Raw genomic sequence first — 21,941 nt, forward strand, 5'->3', positions numbered from 1 at the left:
TACTGTGTCACCACTGTAGTCTATATGATGGAGTTGTTACTGTGTCACCACTGTAGTCTATATGATGGAGTTGTTACTGTGTCACCACTGTAGTCTATATGATGGAGTTGTTACTGTGTCACCACTGTAGTCTATATGATGGAGTTGTTACTGTGTCACCACTGTAGTCTATATGATGGAGTTGTTACTGTGTCACCACTGTAGTCTATATGATGGAGTTGTTACTGTGTCACCACTGTAGTCTATATGATGGAGTTGTTACTGTGTCACCACTGTAGTCTATATGATGGAGTTGTTACTGTGTCACCACTGTAGTCTATATGATGGAGTTGTTACTGTGTCACCACTGTAGTCTATATGATGGAGTTGTTACTGTGTCACCACTGTAGTCTATATGATGGAGTTGTTACTGTGTCACCACTGTAGTCTATATGATGGAGTTGTTACTGTGTCACCACTGTAGTCTATATGATGGAGTTGTTACTGTGTCACCACTGTAGTCTATATGATGGAGTTGTTACTGTGTCACCACTGTAGTCTATATGATGGAGTTGTTACTGTGTCACCACTGTAGTCTATATGATGGAGTTGTTACTGTGTCACCACTGTAGTCTATATGATGGAGTTGTTACTGTGTCACCACTGTAGTCTATATGATGGAGTTGTTAATTGAGTTGTTACTGTGTCACCACTGTAGTCTATATGATGGAGTTGTTACTGTGTCACCACTGTAGTCTATATGATGGAGTTGTTACTGTGTCACCACTGTAGTCTATATGATGGAGTTGTTACTGTGTCACCACTGTAGTCTATATGATGGAGTTGTTACTGTGTCACCACTGTAGTCTATATATGATGGAGTTGTTACTGTGTCACCACTGTAGTCTATATGATGGAGTTGTTACTGTGTCACCACTGTAGTCTATATGATGGAGTTGTTACTGTGTCACCACTGTAGTCTATATGATGGAGTTGTTACTGTGTCACCACTGTAGTCTATATGATGGAGTTGTTACTGTGTCACCACTGTAGTCTATATGATGGAGTTGTTACTGTGTCACCACTGTAGTCTATATGATGGAGTTGTTACTGTGTCACCACTGTAGTCTATATGATGGAGTTGTTACTGTGTCACCACTGTAGTCTATATGATGGAGTTGTTACTGTGTCACCACTGTAGTCACTGGAGTTGTTACTGTGTCACACTGTAGTCTATATGATGGAGTTGTTACTGTGTCACCACTGTAGTCTATATGATGGAGTTGTTACTGTGTCACCACTGTAGTCTATATGATGGAGTTGTTACTGTGTCACCACTGTAGTCTATATGATGGAGTTGTTACTGTGTCACCACTGTAGTCTATATGATGGAGTTGTTACTGTGTCACCACTGTAGTCTATATGATGGAGTTGTTACTGTGTCACCACTGTAGTCTATATGATGGAGTTGTTACTGTGTCACCACTGTAGTCTATATGATGGAGTTGTTACTGTGTCACCACTGTAGTCTATATGATGGAGTTGTTACTGTGTCACCACTGTAGTCTATATGATGGAGTTGTTACTGTGTCACCACTGTAGTCTATATGATGGAGTTGTTACTGTGTCACCACTGTAGTCTGTATATGATGGAGTTGTTACTGTGTCACCACTGTAGTCTATATGATGGAGTTGTTACTGTGTCACCACTGTAGTCTATATGATGGAGTTGTTACTGTGTCACCACTGTAGTCTATATGATGGAGTTGTTACTGTGTCACCACTGTAGTCTATATGATGGAGTTGTTACTGTGTCACCACTGTAGTCTATATGATGGAGTTGTTACTGTGTCACCACTGTAGTCTATATGATGGAGTTGTTACTGTGTCACCACTGTAGTCTATATGATGGAGTTGTTACTGTGTCACCACTGTAGTCTATATGATGGAGTTGTTACTGTGTCACCACTGTAGTCTATATGATGGAGTTGTTACTGTGTCACCACTGTAGTCTATATGATGGAGTTGTTACTGTGTCACCACTGTAGTCTATATGATGGAGTTGTTACTGTGTCACCACTGTAGTCTATATGATGGAGTTGTTACTGTGTCACCACTGTAGTCTATATGATGGAGTTGTTACTGTGTCACCACTGTAGTCTATATGATGGAGTTGTTACTGTGTCACCACTGTAGTCTATATGATGGAGTTGTTACTGTGTCACCACTGTAGTCTATATGATGGAGTTGTTACTGTGTCACCACTGTAGTCTATATGATGGAGTTGTTACTGTGTCACCACTGTAGTCTATATGATGGAGTTGTTACTGTGTCACCACTGTAGTCTATATGATGGAGTTGTTACTGTGTCACCACTGTAGTCTATATGATGGAGTTGTTACTGTGTCACCACTGTAGTCTATATGATGGAGTTGTTACTGTGTCACCACTGTAGTCTATATGATGGAGTTGTTACTGTGTCACCACTGTAGTCTATATGATGGAGTTGTTACTGTGTCACCACTGTAGTCTATATGATGGAGTTGTTACTGTGTCACCACTGTAGTCTATATGATGGAGTTGTTACTGTGTCACCACTGTAGTCTATATGATGGAGTTGTTACTGTGTCACCACTGTAGTCTATATGATGGAGTTGTTACTGTGTCACCACTGTAGTCTATATGATGGAGTTGTTACTGTGTCACCACTGTAGTCTATATGATGGAGTTGTTACTGTGTCACCACTGTAGTCTATATGATGGAGTTGTTTACTTTGTGTCACCACTGTAGTATATATGATGGACTTTGCTAGTTGAGAGTGGACATCGCTATAGCCTGGTATTTGGACTCTACGGCCATGTTGAGAACTGGGTCAGCCACTGTAGTCTGACCTCTGATGGAGATTTGTTACTGGGCAAGTATGTAAGCATCTTGTTACCTCTGTACGAAATATATAAGGGCACCGGAGCATCTATATACTGAGATGAATATGTGTATTTGGGCACCGTTCAGCTTATGGGCACGGTTCAGCATCTACATACTGAGATGAATATTTGTTCATGGGCATCGTTCAGCATCTATATACTGAGATGAATATGTGTATATGGGCACTGTTCAGCATCTACTATATTCTGAGATGAATATGTGTATATGGGCGCGTTCAGCATCTATATAATGAGATGATATGTGTATATGGGCACCGTTCAGCATCTATAGACTGAGATGAGTATGTGTTATATGGGCACCGTTCAGCATCTATACTCTGATATGGGCACCTGAGATGATATGTGTATTCAGCATCTTCATATACTGAGATGAATATGTGTATATGGGCACCGTTCAGCATCTATATACTGAGATGAATGAATATGTGTATATGGGCATCGTTCAGCATCTTATATACTGAGATGAATATGTGTATATGGGCACCGTTCAGCATCTATATACTGAGATGAATATGTGTATATGGGCATCGTTCAGCATCTATATACTGAGATGAATATGTGTATATGGGCACCGTTCAGATCTATATACTGTGATGAATATATGGGCATCGTTCAGCATCTATATACTGAGATGAATATGTGTATATGGGCATCGTTCAGCATCTATATACTGAGATGAATATGTGTATATGGGCACCGTTCAGCATCTATATACTGAGATGAATATGTGTATATGGGCACCGTTCAGCATCTATATACTGAGATGAATATGTGTATATGGGCACCGTTCAGCATCTATATACTGAGATGAATATGTGTATATGGGCATCGTTCAGCATCTATATACTGAGATGAATATGTGTATATGGGCATCGTTCAGCATCTATATACTGAGATGAATATGTGTATATGGGCATCGTTCAGCATCTATATACTGAGATGAATATGTGTGTATATGGGCACCGTTCAGCATCTATATACTGAGATGAATATGTGTATTTGGGCACCGTTCAGCTTATGGGCACCGTTCAGCATCTACATACTGAGATGAATATGTGTATATGGGCACCGTTCAGCATCTATATACTGAGATGAATATGTGTATATGGGCATCGTTCAGCATCTACATACTGAGATGAATATGTGTATATGGGCATCGTTCAGCATCTATATACTGAGATGAATATGTGTATATGGGCATCGTTCAGCATCTATATACTGAGATGAATATGTGTATATGGGCACCGTTCAGCATCTATATACTGAGATGAATATGTGTATATGGGCACCGTTCAGTATATGGGCATCGTTCAGCATCTATATACTGAGATGAATATGTGTATATGGGCACCGTTCAGCATCTATATACTGAGATGAATATGTGTATATGGGCACCGTTCAGCTTATGGGCACCGTTCAGCATCTACATACTGAGATGAATATGTGTATATGGGCATCGTTCAGCATCTATATACTGAGATGAATATGTGTATATGGGCATCGTTCAGCATCTATATACTGAGATGAATATGTGTATATGGGCACGTTCAATATGATGATATGTGTATATGGGCACCGTTCAGCATCTATATACTGAGATGAAATATGTGTGTATATGGGCATCGTTCAGCATCTATATACTGAGATGAATATGTGTATATGGGCATCGTTCAGCATCTATATACTGAGATGAATATGTGTATATGGGCATCGTTCAGCATCTATATACTGAGATGAATATGTGTATATGGGCACCGTTCAGCATCTATATACTGAGATGAATATGTGTATATGGGCACCGTTCAGCATCTATATACTGAGATGAATATGTGTATATGGGCACCGTTCAGCATCTATATACTGAGATGAATATGTGTATATGGGCACCGTTCAGCATCTATATATACTGAGATGAATATGTGTATATGGGCACCGTTCAGCATCTATATACTGAGATGAATATGTGTATATGGGCATCGTTCAGCATCTATATACTGAGATGAATATGTGGTATATGGGCACCGTTCAGTATCTATATACTGAGATGAATATGCGTATATATGGGCACTGTTCAGCATACGGGCACCGTTCAGCATCTATATATACCCAGTATATAACATTGTGAAATCTGTGAGAAGTTTGAAGTATGTTGAATTGTCACCTATTAACATTATATAAAAATGTATGTATACACACAATATATATTAGTGTTTTGCTTTAATTGTACAAAAGTATGTACTACTAATTCCCCTAGCACTAGTTGTGTTGTTTATGTGTGTTGGTAGACAACAGGAAGCTAATTAACTAAGGACTGACATCATCACAATGTGTTGATATCTTTATCATTAAAAAAATGCCTGCAAATCATTTAAAAAACGGAGCTCTTTAATATGCAACATTTCTATTTTATAATGTTAAAAATATTATCTATTTTTTCAAGATGTTTAAGGCTCTATAGATTACTAACTGTTATGAATGTCAGACATAATTACTCGTGTGTGTCGAATTGAATGTGTTCCTGCAGCCATCTGTGTGAAACTTGACAGTTCCCTATAGTGATATGTACAGGAATGTCTAACAAACTGGATATTTCTAGTAACTGTAGCTGTTTGATACTTGAAAAATGTTCATGATTGGTCATGCTTGATGTGATTGACATTGTTCAGTCATGTGTGTTTTTTATTGTGTCTGTTTTAAGCTGTCCTAACACTGGTCTTGGCTAATCATGTGTGCTCTAACTGGCCATGTTCCATCATCTGTGTCCTGTATGACGTTGTTTGGTTACATTATTGTGTATGTGTGCCATAACTGGCTATGATCCGTCATCTGTTTCCTGTATGGCATTTGGTCATGTTTGCACTAAATGGTGTGTCCTGTGTGACATTGTTTGGTCATGTGTGTCCTAATTAGCCATCTTCAGTCATCCGTGTCCTGTATGATGTTGATTGGTCAGGTGACCATGTCCTATCTGGCCTTATTCAGTCATGTGTGTCCTAGTGTATAACATTGTTTGTTCTTGGGTGTCCTAATTAAAATTTGTCTCCCCTAAGTCCATGTCCTAATAGTTCAGTCTTGTGTAACCATGTGAAACTGGACATAGTATTCTTAGTGACACTGGTAGTCCTGTGTGTGTGGACATATTGTCCAGTCATGTTTCTGTACAGCTAGGATGGGAATACACGTCCAAAGTTAAATGAGTGCATATACTAAGAAATGATGATAGGTTTAATGTGACTTGAGGGAAATCTTAGTATAACTATTAATAGAGCATAACCACTGATAAATCAAATAATAATCATTAACACTGTACCTCTTAATACACCTACACGAAAAAAAAAAATGTTTAGAATATAGAGAATATATATTGTTCATACAGATATGATTGCGAGGGTATATAAATCATTGTTCAAATGGAATTCTGTCATAGATACACCAACTGGTAGTGAGAATGTTGAGGATTTATTAACTATTGTAATTACAATGTTCCTTCTTGACCGTAATGTTTCCTTCTTTACCATAATGATAGGACAGTTTTGTTAATTGACCCGACCTTGACCTAACAACAATAATGTATTGCTATAGTGGAGACATCTGTCTGTTTTCAGGCCTGTCTATCGGACCGTCCTATCCGTCGGCCATGTGTAATTAAGTGTTTCCTTCATTTCAACAGATATTTTATATATGCATGACTTTAACTCTGTATTTGTGTATATTTGTGCTAGTAATTAACGATACTTATAATCATACCACAAGGTGGCGCTAGTGACACTGGAACGTAATGTTGTTAATTATTAATAATGATGTTTATTCTTCAGTATCTTTTAGATTGCAAACAATTCTCCAAGGTACCATATATCTCATAAATAAATTCTGATGATTAAATTTAAAGAATTTGGTTTATTTACTTACTTTACTTAGATCACATTCAGATTTACAGAGAAGCAGGGGCATGTTTAACTTACAGAAATTATAATAATTATTATATAATTTATGTAGTTTCCATTCATGTTTCTTCAATAAAACTGTGAAAGGTCTAGCATGGCTGAATGTAAAGTCTTGATTTTAATGTTTCATCAAACCATTTTCCATTTTTTTCTTCAGATATTATAATTCTTTCATTAATATCATTTTATCTGTAAACTTTAACAAACTGTTGCGCATGTAATGGGACTTATTCACATACCACATGATACCCGATAAAGTTTGTACGGGACTATTGTTTCTATTGATGATAGAATGACGTCAAAAGATGATATCACGCGCTAACGTCATTTCATCTGGAAGATTACAAAGCTGTACGTTCCTTCACCACTGGAGATACTAGTCCCGCACAAACGTTATCAGGTATCATGTGGTACGTGACTTTGTCCCATTCTGTTATGTCTAGTACTGGTATCCATCTTCATTATATAAACCTATCACTAATACAGGTTTGAAGGTCAATGCTCTGATTTTTTGAAACAAACTTCAGTCAAAGACTTATTTAACTTTTCATATATTTAGTTAAAGAAGGAGAAAAACTTAAGTTTTGACTTAAGTACGTATATTTGTTTCGAGAAGCCGGCTTCACAGAATATAGATATGTTTCCTAATGTAATAGTGTAATAGGTATACCCTCTTTCTACAATGTCCCCTATTAATGGAGTTAGTGTAGTCGGGGGTATAATTCAACCTCTCTGGCGACAGTTCTAGTTATATCAGAAATCTATATATACTTTACTGATATAATGCTGGACATACCAAGTCCATCAAGATTGACTTGAGTAAAATATTAACTAACTTTTCTATAGACTGCTGGACGTACCAAGTCCATTTAAATTGATTTGAGAAATATTGACTAACTTTTTTATAGAATGCTGGACTTACCAAGTCCATTTAGATTGACTTGAGTAAAATATTGACTAACTTTTCTATATAATGCTGGACCTACCAAGTCCATTAAGATTGACTTGAGTAAAAATATTAACTAACTTTTCTATAGAATGCTGGACGTACCAAGTCCATTTAGATTGACTTGAGTAAAATATTGACTAACTTTTTTTTATAGAATGCTGGACTTACCAAGTCCATTTAGATTGACTTGAGTAAAATATTGACTAACTTTTCTATATAATGCTGGACGTACCAAGTCCATTTAGATTGACTTGAGTAAAAATATTTACTAACTTTTCTATATAATGCTGGACTACCAAGTCCATAAAGACTGACTAGAGTAAAAATATTAACTAACTTTTCTATAGACTGCTGACGTACCAAGTCCATTTAAATTGAATTTGAGTAAAATATTAATAGACTTTTCTATAGAATGCTGGACATACTATATTATATAAGTCCATAAAAATTGAATGAGTAAAATAAAAAATTAAACTAACTTTTCTATATAATGCTGGACGTATACCATTAGTCCATGCATTTATATTGACTAAGTTAAAGACGCTCCACTGCGGACAGACCATAAATGATACTCATCATTTTAACAACAATTGGTGTTTAATCGTGTATATATATGTCTAATTAACACAAAAAATAACATAAAATAATTTATTTTGCTTTTGGTGCATGCGCAGTCAGAACTTCATTCTATATAGAACATAGTGTCACGGAATTTTTTCGGGTTGCAATTAATTATTTCTTATATTTTTATCTTGAAGTAAAATTAGAAGCTCAAACTTTCCAATGGTGGTAATGGTGTAAAGTCAGTAACTTTTGTAGCTGAAGAAAAATACCAAAATGTCTGATCCTGTTTTTGATAGTGAAAAAATACCATTTGTCAGCAGTGGAGCATCTTTAAATAACTAACTTTTCATTAAGTATCCTAAGACGTTAGAACCCCAAATTTGATTGTTTTAAAAATTTTAATCCTCACTTATTGTAAAACCATTTAATATGTTTAATAGCTAGACATATCAAAATCTTAAGAATATTTCATTATCAGTCTTTTTTGTCCCTTTGTTTATTGTTCTTTTTATGAATTGCATGATGAATGCATCTTCTAATAAAGACATTTCTTTAATGTATGACTGAGAGTAGAAGTATAAATTGACAATGCATTTTTCTTGCATGGTAATAGATTTTTTTTTTGATGATAATATTTAACTTTCAAAAAATTCTTATGATGCATTCTTGACCATAGTAGATGAATCTGCTTAATACGTTTTAAGTAATTTTAAATTATTTATTATTATTATTTTTTTTGCATTATGATAGTCCAATTTGTAGCTAATTGAAAGAGCTTTTGTTAACAGATTTCATAATTTTGTTTGAAAATATTACCATAAGTGACTTTCAAGGTAGAGATTGAGCACAAAATGCTTAAATTTATAATTGTGTGTGCAATGCTTATTCTTTTCATTTTTGTCCGATTTAGGTATGAGGAAAAACCAAGGAACCAACTCTGGTCACATAAAGGAGTACTTACGAAAGCGAACTCTGATCCTGACACTAATGGTAAAATGGTTAATGCAACAGTCATAGATTGAAAATTCTATCTGTGTACAGTTGTTTATCCAAATCAACATTTCTGCACTTACTACTAAACATGTACACAATGTCATGTGATTTCTAAAAAGACTTCTTCTGCATTGAAAATTCTAAAATTTGTATTTCCTTTCATATTTGCCAAGTTATTTTTACATTTTAAGGAAGTATTTGGCCGCGGTGGCTGAGTGGTTAAGATGTCTCGACATATTACCACAAGCACTCCACCTCTGGGTCATGAGTTTGATTCCCATGTGGGGCAGTTGCCAGGTACTGACTGCTTGTCGGTGGTTTTTCTCTGGGTACTCCGGCTTTCCTTCACCAACAAACCTGGCACATCCTTACATGACCCTGACTGTTAATAGGATGTTAAACTAATAAAACCCAAAAACCCTAATTTTAAGGACTTTTACAACCCTTGCATGTTCTTCGAGTACCAAACCACTGTTTGTTGTTCAGTCCTAGATGTCCAACTATCCATATACTCCAACAAACCAAATTATTATTTGTTGTCTTTATTAATATTCTGTAATTAATCCCTTCATACTTTCTAAATCCCCTTCATACTTTCTAAAATTTCTTTGCGTTTTTGTCCAGCCCTTATGACCGCCTTCCTGTTTTTTAGGGTTATGCTCTGGAGGAGTTCATTACCTGGCACAACCCGCTGGAATCACCCGACCTTAAAGTTCCTGATGAGGACAAGATCGCTATCTGGAGGAGTCAGGCAGTCAGTGAGAAGGCGTGGCGAGAACAAGTCAGGGCATCCTGGGAACTCTGTCCTACTCTGGCCGTTTATCTACCTTCTAGGTAACTTAACCTCGTATCAAAATGGCACTTTGATTTATTCTGTATTTGCATTGCACATAGTTATCTGTTCTTGTGGATAAGTATTGATTGTGACGTCATGTGTTTACAAGTTTAATGACATATTTTTCAGAGAAAACAATGTAAGTTTTGCATACAAATTAATGATGTCACAATGAATACTTACCAACAAGGGAGGAAACTAAGACAGATTATATTTATTTGTTGGCAATTTTAGTGAAAAAATTCAACTCTGAATCTGGACCCGTTTGTATAGCCTCATCCTATACTGTTCTGTCGTGTACCAGTCTGTTGGAGGTTGGGGCATACAAATTGCATATACATCATTCTAGAATTTGGCTGGGAAATGCAAAGTTCTTGTTTAATGATGATAATATAAGTTGTCAAGTTTTCCAGTCTGTACATCCAAGATGGGTGCCAAAGTCACCATTTCAAAAAAAACATATGTTTATTTCTTTTCCTATTCATGCAACTAATGACAAGGTTGTAAGATAACCATATTACAACCCTTGGGCCTCTTGTTAAATGATGCTACATTTGTAAGTTGTCATGTTTTCCAAATTCATGTAAATGCATATCAGGAATATATTTTGATATGAATTTTGTTATAGAATCAAGAAATCTGAGGCTTTAGTAAAAGAAGTGATTCGATTGGTCAGACTGAACCCAGGGGCGGTAAGCCATATCCCGTCAGCCATCCGTTTCCTTGTCACACCAGAAAGTGTGGAAGCTGATTCTCCGGAGGTAAGATCCTTAGTCAAAGCTCAACAAGTAAACATTATCTCAAGTAAAGGAAAGGGCTCTGTAGAGTTTGGACCCTGTATGTCCCTTAAATCTATTAAAGTTTTAAAGTAAGAAGAGCTAAGATGTCGTAGATTATTGTACGACATGTTTTGTTGTTTAGGTGAGATAATACAGCTTGTCTTCTCTTTGTAGTTGAGCCACATGTTGACATGGTCAGTGGTATCTCCCGTCGTGTGTCTGTCCTACTTCTCGCGCCAGTATCCTCCTCATCCAATCACAGCCCAATATGCTGTTAGAGCCCTTAGGTCACATCCACCGGTAAGTTCTATTTCAGCAAAAATTAAAAAAAAACCTCCCTGACAACAAAATATACTTTCATTGATGAAATCTAATCAGGGTTAAGATTTATTGTCACAATCCCAAGTAGGTCCATCATCGCCCACCGTACACCGCCCTTCTCACATTTTAAACTTCTAAAGTTCCACCTCTATGCTCAGCTGAAACTCTCCTGAACTTATCCTGAGATGGTCCCAACCAGGTGTTGTTATTTTTGGGTCCATCAAAAATCCCCATTTTAAACTTCTACTCAAGTTCTAGCAGTGGGATTTAACTGATTTAATCCAGCCAGTCCATGTGCTGATAAATCTGTATTTTTTTGGTGTTCCAGGAAGCTCTGCTCTTCTACATTCCCCAGCTTGTTCAGGCTGTCAGATACGATACAGTAAGTATCAGTGTTAGACCATTGGAGATCTTAAAAATCTGAAGTCATTCACTCCAGAAATTTCACAATGAACTAGTCCAGTCTTTGATTTAGGAGAGTCTAAATGTGTTTTCAGGGGTGAGTGAGTTAAATATAGAAAAGTAAATGGTATCCAAATGTAAGATTGATTATAAGAAGGTCGTCCTCAACCGATTGTTGATTGTGATTTATGAAGAACTTAATTCCAACACTAGTACGGTAATTAAAATGTTACAAGTTAGAAAGTGATTGAGGATTGTCTGAGATATATGGACTATCTTGTCTATAAGAAAACACCTGTTTTGTTCATGTTATTGTATTTAGCCAAAACATGTATATGATATGTACAAAGTTTAACAGAATGTTTTCTGATGATAACAGATGGGGTACATGGCGGACTTTATCTTGTGGGCGTCCAAACACTCCCAGTTACTGGCCCATCAACTGTTGTGGAACATGAAGACAAACGTCTTCAGGGACGAGGAAGGACAAGAGAAAGATGGTAAAGTCAGATAAAATTAATTTGTATTATTATTAGTTGTTAGTATTGTCTTCTATTTCTATTTTCGAAATATGAACCATAATCCTGACAAAAACACAACGTTTTCATGAACTGTAATGTAGTTTGACTCATTTTCCAAGGATGAACGTGGCGACGGTGGCCAAGTGGTTAAGATGTCCAACATATTACCACAAGCCCTCCACCTGACCGTAGGTCGATGGTTGTTCTCCTGGTACTCTGACTTTCCTCCTCCAACAAACCTTGCTCGTCCTTAAATGACCCTGGCTGTTAATAGGACATTAAACTAATAAAACAATATCAATTGAAGGATAATTGCCCTAGCTAGCTCATTTTGATAAGTACATGTATATGTATTTTTTTTTATCCAGTGAATGTTACTTAATTTCTGGTGTGTAATAAGCATGTTCAAATGCATTTCCGCAGAAAATAAGAAAACTTTTGAATCCAGTTTAGCAGCTAGAACTTTTAGAACTTTTCCTATTCAAGTGATGCTAAGGTTGTCTGATGACTGATAAGGCCCTTGGGGCCTCTTGTTTGACTGGGAACATCCTGTGTTAGTGGGAATTTGATATTGTACAAGAAATGGTGAGGACTGTCTTGGGAGTGACAGGCCGAGTTGAAAACAGGAAACTTATATAAGGTATATGTTGTCTGATCTGAAATCAAGAAAAACATGTTTTTTAATGTGAGAAATGATTTATATACAGTCAAACTTGACTATAAAGACCACCCAAAGGACAAGGGGAAATGGTGTGAGTAGTCGTTATACACAGTTCAAATTGTGTTATGAATAGTAATTTGGTGCCCTAAGAAAGTGGTCTTAGTAAGCAGGTAGTCTTTATACAGAGATTTCTCTAAAGACAGGTTTCACTGTATAACATATTGTACATGTTACAATTTTTTTTTCCTCAGAGGAGATCGGCGACACACTAGAAAAACTTATGGATGCGATTAAGTTGTCCTTATCTGGTCCTGCTCTGATGTTCTACGAGAGAGAGTTTGACTTCTTCGGGAAAATCACCGCTATCTCTGGAACCATCAAGTAGGTCATTAATGGAAGTTACAATCAAGTTTTTTTATAAAAAATAACTTTTGAAATTAATCAATTTTGAGAAAAAATCAGCAATGTGGGGAACTGCCGATATATGATAAATTATTGAACCAATATGTGTGGTTCTACAAAAGTGTAATGTTATACTGAATTAAAAAATCACATAATTGGCCCATTCAGCCGTCATCAATATCGTAAGACACATGTGAAATAAACCCATTGTGATGTAGCTGTAGCTACCATTATGATGATCAACACACAAATTTTCTGGTTTCACAATGTCTGATTATTTTACCAGGCCATTCCCTAAAGGGCCGGAGAGGAAGAGAGCCTGTCTTGACGAACTTAGCAAAATCAAGCTTCAGCCAGGTAATTAATTAGTCATTAATTTAAAAGATTTTACTGACATTAGATAAAATAACAATATACAGCAAAAGATAGATATTATTGTCTCCCTTTATATTACATTTTACATTTAAATATAACTGATACCTGTAGGAATGGTGTTAAATGATATGTGTTAAATAACATGTGTTAAATAACCATGTTATTTATATTCCACTTCTTAAATTGAGATCGGATTGAATGTTATGATTATTATGATACATAATAATTATATTTGTTTGAAACAGGCTGTTACCTGCCATCCAACCCAGAGGCCATAGTAGCAAAGATAGACTACAAGTCAGGCACGCCCATGCAAAGGTAGGTGTTCTTTCTGGAAAGTAAAATTAGAAGCTCAAATTTTTCAATGGTGGTAATGGTGTAAAGTAAGTAACTTTTGTAACTGAAGAAAAATACTAAATCATCTGCTCTTATTTTTTTATTGTGAATTTTTTTTTTATTTCAATGAAGAGGGAAGAGTTGTTTTTAATTTACTGTGATCAACAGCCACCTTTACAGCTTCTCCTATATGTAAATTACTGATATTCTATAAATAAGTTGTAGAGATTTGAGCTTCATTGTTTTGTAGTGCTGCTAAAGCGCCTTTCCTGGCGCGGTTTGGTGTTAAGAAGTGTGGTATCACGGAGTTAGAAAACCTCGGTATGAGTGACACATCCAACCTAGGCATACAGGAACATGATCTTGTGTGGCAAGCCGCCATCTTTAAGGTCTCTAAAGTTGGAGATGATGTTCTTTTAGATTACTGTATCTACAATGAACTGTAGGACATGCTGACACCAGAAACACAGACATATTTTCATATTTTTGGTGTGGCCTGTTCTGACTATATTTATTTCTATTTCTAGGACATGCTGGCCCTGCAAGTGATTGACATGTTTAAGAACATATTTGAACAGACAGGATTAGAGCTGTATCTGGTGCCATACAGAGTAGTGGCTACCTCACCTGGAGTGAGTTATCTCCCTTTATAGTTAGCAGCTGAATAGTTTGTCAGAAACTTGTATAGATATGAATGATTTGGTAGATTTTTTTTAAAGTTTTGAGCCATCCTATGATATATTTGAGGCACATTTAGTGATTTATTTTTAAAATGTCTACAAACCTATAATAATTAAGACTTGTAAAATTATAAACATCACAGATAATAATTTGGTTTAGTGTTAATACAAATGTCTTCACTGGTAATATTGTGTGTGCCTGAAGCAGCATGTAGTGTACATCTCTAATTTTTTGTGTGTACACTGTAGATGGGCGTCATCGAGTGTGTACCAGACAGTAAGTCTCGGGATGAGATCGGCAAGCAGACGGACATTAGTATGTACCAGTACTTCATACAGACCTATGGAGACGAAGACACACACGAGTTCCAGACGGTAGGTACATATGTAGCCAGGTTCTGCTGGAGCTTTCATTCTGTATTTGTATATTGCAGAATTATCTGCCCTTGCCAGTAGATATTGATTGTGACATTATGTGTTTGCGAGCTTGACATCATACTTCTCAGAGAAAACGACATTAGCTTAGCTCACTTGATGATAATGTCAAAATGAATACCTTTCCACAAGGGAGGTAAATGTATTATGCAAAGATGGAATATATATTCTCCCCTGATAGTACCAGGTATATAAACCATGTCATTCAAGCCTGGTGGTTTGTCTTTATTTGGAGGTGAATGTCTTCATCTAGATATTATATGAGAAATATTTTCAAGTGGATTTTCTGTTTATAGTATGGTAGTCATCTTTTACTAACATTTATTCATGTTTTAAATTGTCCCTTAATTAACCATCACTCATCCTCGATACTCAAGGGGTTACTATAATTGACATTATATCCACCCCTGGACTATCTCATAGTAAAACTGGAGGCAGCTCAGGAGGAAAAATCTAAACCAATCACAGGCCTGCAAGGATTTCCTTTGATGACTACAGAGAGAGCAACTTCCAACATCAAAGTCACAGTCAACCACAGTGTACGGTTTTAAAACGACTCTTTTGATGTATATCAAAGGACTAAATTATCTGTTCTGTTCTATAGCATCCAGTTTTATTATGAGATAGTCCAGGGGTGAATATAACGTCAGTGATAGTAACCTCTGGAGTATTGTGGATGACCATCACTGCGACTGTTCCTTAGTTTTCATATATAGTTAAGGGATTTTGATACATGACTGAATTTTGTGGCATGCCATATTTTACAGGCGAGACGGAACTTCATCATCAGTATGGCGGCCTATAGCATCGTGAGCTTCCTACTCCAGCTTAAGGATAGACACAACGGCAATTTGATGTTAAACAGTGCGGGACATATCATACATATAGGTAAATAGTCCCTTGTTGGGTACAGTAAACCAACTTTCATTCGCATGCAATTTACTTTCGCAAATGTCGCGATTCAAGTAAATTACGTGAAAATTTTATCGTCGCGAACTAGTATCCACATCTATATTGATAGGATTTAGCATTGTTAAATCCACAAATATTAATCTTCACGAACTTGTTTTTAAGTGGAAATTGCGAAATTTAAAAGTCGCGAAAGATTGTTGGTTTACAGTATTAGATTACTCATTAAACTATATTTATTATTATACGAATATCAACCTGTTTTCAGGTGGATACGGTGAGGGTTGATAAATCACTGTATCCACTTGAAAACAGGTCGATATCTGTTTTATTATATGGCATTTACATGATGTAAACCGTTTGACTACATGTATATGTACAGGTATTTCCGCTTCATGATATTGAATATCCCCTCTCCCCGATACTCAATAGTCCTGTTGAATAATTTCGAACAGAAAAATGAATACTGATACCACAGTGTATCAATAAAATAGAGAAAACACCACGTACCAGGTAATACATTTTATGTGTTACGGTGTATTTGAAAAATTTGACAAAATGTACACACAAATATTGGCAGGGTCACGTTGATTCCAGTAAACCTGCTGCTCTCCGTCACATCTCGCTGAATGATGACGTCACAATAGATATTTGATGTCACGGAAATTCCCTTTACGCTATATTTGGGTATGACCTGAACTCATTGGAATCTTATATAAACCTGTGAAGTGATTGTGACGTCATTTTACATGAAGTCACAACGCAAGATTTCTATATTTGGGTACGACTTGGGGGTTTTGAAATCTTATATCAACCTGGGATGACGTCACAATGCAAAGTTAGGAATTTCTGGTGGATATCGTGATGAATCGTGGCAGGAATGTGTAGTTTCAGCCAATCAGGAGTGAGCAAAACACACAGCCATATAATAAAGTAATTTAAAAATATTGGTTAGTTATTTACAGAGGTGCTTGTATATAAGTCAATGTACTGTAATACAACTTTTTTTTTTGGATATCTATGTTTATTATCATATTATTTGCTGTTTTAAAAATTGATTGAAAATTTGTATCAATATGTTAAAGTGATGTAGATATTGACTTACAGAGATAAATTTTCGTGCATTACTTGGATCATGAAATTTGTGAGAGTAAATCACATGCATGAGAAGTTGGTTCACAGAGACTGTTTCCATAATTTTGTCGGAAACACAATGATGGTGTCATCAATCAGAAACTGTTACAAATATGTTTAAGCTAAAAAAATAGACATCCCAAACAAATTGTCTTAGTTTGACATTTTATATGTCTACAGACTTTGGCTTCCTGTTTGAGAGTTCCCCTGGAGGTAACTTGGGCTGGGAGCCGGACTTTAAACTTACGGAGGAGATGGTGTTAATTATGGGTGGAGCCATGGAGGCAGCACCTTTTCAGTGGTTCATGGAGCTGTGTGTGCAGGGCTATCTGGCTGTCAGGTAATGGAATATTGTTAAAACTAATAAATATTTACAGACGGCCAAACTATCAAACAACTGAGGTCACGGTTCAGACCCAACGCTTCTGAACCTGAAGCCGCTAAATACATGCTTAAGGTGGTGGAGAAGTGTTATCTGAGCTGGAGAGCGAGTTCTTATGATAGAATACAGTATCTTCAGAACCAGATACCATACTGAACGATTTGGAGAGCGAGCTCTCCTAACAGGATATGTTGTATAGTACAATCAAGGATTTATAAGTGCATACGTCCTTGGTACAATGTACCTTTAGAACCAGATTCTGAACAAGTATCCTCTGTATTAATGGTCAGAGTTCAGGACTTTAAAACCTTAACCGAGCTGTTATTAGGCTTTTATTCTGGAATCTGTGTCCTTGAAGTCAAAATGATCTGAACACTAAGATAATGCTTGGAGAGGTCACAACTCGAGGGATTGGATTCCTACCAGGTTATAGTTTATCAAACTCTGAAGGTCAAAGATTATATAACAAGAACAAACTCCGTAAATAAGGTCAAAGTTCAGTCTGATAGGTCAGGTTCATTAATTTGAACTCTGAAAGGTCAGAGTTTTGTTATTGTTATGTTGATATATATATTGTTCTCATATATTTCAATATACATTGTACACTTAATTGATACTTATAACCTTAATCTAGCAGCTTTTAAACAGTTAGTACTTAAATAGAGTTGTGATATTTTTAGGGCTGACAGTAATCACTACAACTGTAGTTGTGTCTGTCTTTTTTATGCTTCATTGATTTTCAAAATATCTCCTCAATTATAAACTGTATGATTAAATATGGTAACCTGTATATGTGCGATTCTTTAGGAATTTAAATGTTTTCTTAGAAATCCAATATGGCCGCTGGTGCATCACTTGTTGTGCCTAAACTTATGTGTCACACGTGACTTTGTGTTATATGTATGCTACAACATTTGTTACGACATTGAATAGGTACATGTGCGTTTGTGAGCATGAGCCGTGACTCAAGATCACTCTAAGACTCTTCCTCGTCTTTGTGAATATTGATTTTGAAATCCAAAGTATTGAATACTCATTCCTTGTTTAATGTGTATGGGTGATGAAGAGAACAAAGTTATTTGTATATAGTATCAGCTTTAGTAATAGATAACATTCCAATTTATGTAATGAACTCATTCACCCCTGAACTGTCATAATGGACTGTTCCAGGCTTTGTATTAGAAGAGTTCATAAGTATCTACAGGGTGAATAAGTTAAGGATGCCAGTTCATTCATAATCTGAAAAGAATACCTGATACACAGTATGGTATTAACCTTTTATGTATTTACTTTCTTAATGATATTTGGAGAATTCAAGAGAACAAATGGGGAAATGATTTACCTTGATTTTCAGAAACGAAATTGATAAGATCTTATTTCCTGTCACAATCCAAGGTACCAGTTGAACAAAGATATAATTTTTGTTGTTGAATTCATGATATTTTTATGCCAAAATATAAAATCTTTGGGACTGCTATTAGATTTTATCACAATGCAGTAAAAAGTAGTTTTTATGTCCTTTGTATATGGTTATGAGTTGGATATTGTAACATTTGAATTAGTCTATAGTAGAAAATGTAGGTGTGAAAATGTTAGAAATAAATGTATTAGTTTTATTTTTATTTAATGGCACAAAGGGCTTATTGAATTCCTGTATCATTTTATTCAATTTCAAAAGATGTCTTCATCCATGTTCAGTGATATATACTGTAGACAAGGGTATATGTGTGCAATATTTTCTTCGCGGTGGAATTTTTTGTATGCTATGCATATATAAGGCATTAAATGGTAATAAAAATAAACATGTTTGTATACATTATGACGTGAAATAGATACAATATACATTATATGTACTGTCTATTACATTGTTTTATATAATTTAATGTAGAGGTGTCACATGACCATGGCTCCATGACTACAATTCTTTTACAGATTTTAGTTTAAAATCTTGATGGTTTAAAACAAAGCATGTGTTCTTGCTAGCAGCTGAATTGATTGCTACCAAATAAAAGTGCTTTACTATCCTTGTTCATATGTAGTACTATTTAGAGTGATCTCCCCTTTTTGTCAGGCGGAACTTCTCCTGTTTGTGTCATAAGGGACGAATGCTCTATACCCTAAAAGACACTTTGTTTGTACAAAATATGTTACACACAAAGTAAATAAGGATTGTTCTCTCTTCTATATAAAACACATGACTTATGTATTTCAAACCATTTTTTTACCAATAGTATACATATATATATTATAGTATACTTTTATTTTAAAAAAATCGTGCCAGGTCCCTGTGTTTCAAACCTAAATGTGTGACTGTACAGTAATGCATGGTTACAATAAATTCACGGTTATAGTGTAGTACATTTACTTTTTATTCCCCGTCAAGGTTCCTGTAAGATGTTCATGATATGTGTATAACAAAGTATAACAGACTTATTTGATTGGGCCCCAGTGATTCGTTACAGCTTAGTTATTTTTTTTATTATTTATATTATTTTCATACAGGATTTTCATTTAATACACTCAAAGACTCTCAAACACATACACACATACTGGAAATAACCTCCTATACAAAAGTCCTAATACATGTAGAAATATTAGAATCATACCTGATGCATTCTGATATATTCATTCCACACTTCACATCCCTTCTTTACTGTGACAATGTAAATTGGTCCAGAGAGGTTCGTTTGAGTTTTATTGTATGTAAATTATTTATTAGGCCAAAAAAAAATGTTTGTTTAGGGGTTACATTGGCAAAAAAAATAGGGTCGGTCGGTCAGGAGGATTTTTTTTTTCTTTTTTTTTTTCTTTCTTTCTTTTTTTTGTGTTTTTCACTCTGAAATGATGGCCGGAACCGGAGTCTGTGATCAAAATCCCGACTTTTTAATATTTTTTCGTAGAAAATGGGGAAAAATCAGGGTCGAGGGTAAAAAATTAGGGTCGGTCGTTAACCCTAACCAGACATTTTTTTTGGCCTTATCTATTTTTAGTTGTGATTGAGGAGAATGTCTGTCACTATTAGTTTGATGGTATAGATGTTGTTCTGGTGCAAACCTGTGATATATGGCTAGATGAACAAAGTATTATTGTCTATTGTTGTCAGTACATTATGTATCATGTATTTTGTGATTGTTTAGAGGTGGCGATGAGAGGATCAGTCGTCTGACTGGAAATTCATAATTCTGTATTTGCATATTACAGAGTTCTCTGCCCTTGTAGGTAGGTATTGATTGTGACGTCATGTGTTTCAGAGGGTAATGTCATACTTTTCAGAGAAAATTATTGTGATTTGTGCTCACAAAATAATGTACGTCACAATGGATACCTAAAAAAATCTTTAATCATCTGTAATGAAATACTCTTGCAAGCATGTCTTGCTCACATATAATACCTAAACACTTTCGAAGTGATTTTGTTATGTCTGACGAAGATTATCGGGCTACGCTTGTGTGAATGGGATTCAGTTTACTATCAACAAAATGAATTAAACATTCAAATTTTAATACCAGACCAGTCTTCTCAACAAAATCGTACAACAGTTAATTGTGTGTAAGATTACTATAATTTATATTTATTCACATTTTGTTTTCTAGTCTATTTATTTTTCATGATTACTTGTGTATATATACCAAGGCTATAGAGTAGACACAGATTTCTGTTCTTGTGTTTAGATATCTACACAGTGATGAATGGAAATATGTGATTGATAAGTGAGAATCCACTGTGTATTGTTTGCTATGGAGATTGTTATGTTTGTATATCTGTTACTGTCATCTGCACATAAATAAATTATCTAACAATGCTTGATTATGATTGTGTTTTCATTCCCTATCAAATCTTGTTCTTGATCAGAGATGCCCTTTAGTACCAGACTTATTCCAATAAACGCCCTGGGGATGTGTTTTTATGGAGGGTGTTAAATTGAACAAAATTTCAGTAACAAATGTATTTGATCTACATGTATTGATAGACAGTTGCTTTTGTGTTTTTGGAAAATATTTATCTTGAATATTTGATTGCATTTCCAAGGTAAGATTTGTGACTTGAAAATAAGAAAGTTTCTGATAACAGAGGTGCTGATGTTAGAGACAGGGTGTTTATTGGAATAATTACAGTATTAACTGTCTGTCTGTCTGTCCGTCTGTCCGTCCGTCCGCCTGCCTGTCTGCGGTCCTTTCCTCATAAACCTCTATTGCCTTGAAATTACATATGGTAATTATACAAAATAATAATATTAAATTATAAATGATATGCTTGTGTTGCGAGAACCAGAACTGACACCTATGTTTATGCAGATGACACAGAAGCTTTTATAACTTTAAGAAAGGACGAGGACTGTAAAAAAGATATATTTCTACCAAGCCATTGGTCATATACAAATTGAGCCGTTGGTC

At 35.6% G+C, this 21,941-nt stretch overlaps 2 protein-coding genes across 2 annotated transcripts in view; both read left to right on the forward strand.

The window, feature by feature from the left end:
* The window catches only part of LOC138330509 (phosphatidylinositol 4-kinase alpha-like), a 69,826-nt gene extending 55,373 nt beyond the window's left edge, over positions 1 to 14,453 (forward strand). Inside the window, exons 38-48 of the mRNA XM_069278078.1 lie at positions 6,531 to 6,566; positions 9,293 to 9,372; positions 10,028 to 10,209; positions 10,839 to 10,971; positions 11,164 to 11,289; positions 11,639 to 11,692; positions 12,092 to 12,212; positions 13,146 to 13,275; positions 13,583 to 13,653; positions 13,917 to 13,989; positions 14,258 to 14,453. Of these exons, the coding sequence (XP_069134179.1) occupies positions 6,531 to 6,566; positions 9,293 to 9,372; positions 10,028 to 10,209; positions 10,839 to 10,971; positions 11,164 to 11,289; positions 11,639 to 11,692; positions 12,092 to 12,212; positions 13,146 to 13,275; positions 13,583 to 13,653; positions 13,917 to 13,989; positions 14,258 to 14,453 (1,202 nt within the window). The remainder of the gene's footprint in view (positions 1 to 6,530; positions 6,567 to 9,292; positions 9,373 to 10,027; positions 10,210 to 10,838; positions 10,972 to 11,163; positions 11,290 to 11,638; positions 11,693 to 12,091; positions 12,213 to 13,145; positions 13,276 to 13,582; positions 13,654 to 13,916; positions 13,990 to 14,257) is intronic.
* A 46-nt stretch (positions 14,454 to 14,499) lies between these two features.
* LOC138331376 (putative phosphatidylinositol 4-kinase alpha-like protein P2) lies at positions 14,500 to 21,348 on the forward strand. Its single transcript, XM_069278951.1, is given in 5 exon segments — positions 14,500 to 14,639; positions 14,937 to 15,062; positions 15,890 to 16,010; positions 17,346 to 17,528; positions 17,531 to 21,348. Coding segments are annotated over 5 exon segments (705 nt in total). The 5' UTR covers positions 14,500 to 14,537; the 3' UTR covers positions 17,704 to 21,348.
* The last annotated feature ends 593 nt before the right edge of the window (positions 21,349 to 21,941 follow it).

Source organism: Argopecten irradians, chromosome 9 (genome assembly GCF_041381155.1).
Source record: "Argopecten irradians isolate NY chromosome 9, Ai_NY, whole genome shotgun sequence".
Classification (NCBI taxonomy): domain Eukaryota; kingdom Metazoa; phylum Mollusca; class Bivalvia; order Pectinida; family Pectinidae; genus Argopecten; species Argopecten irradians.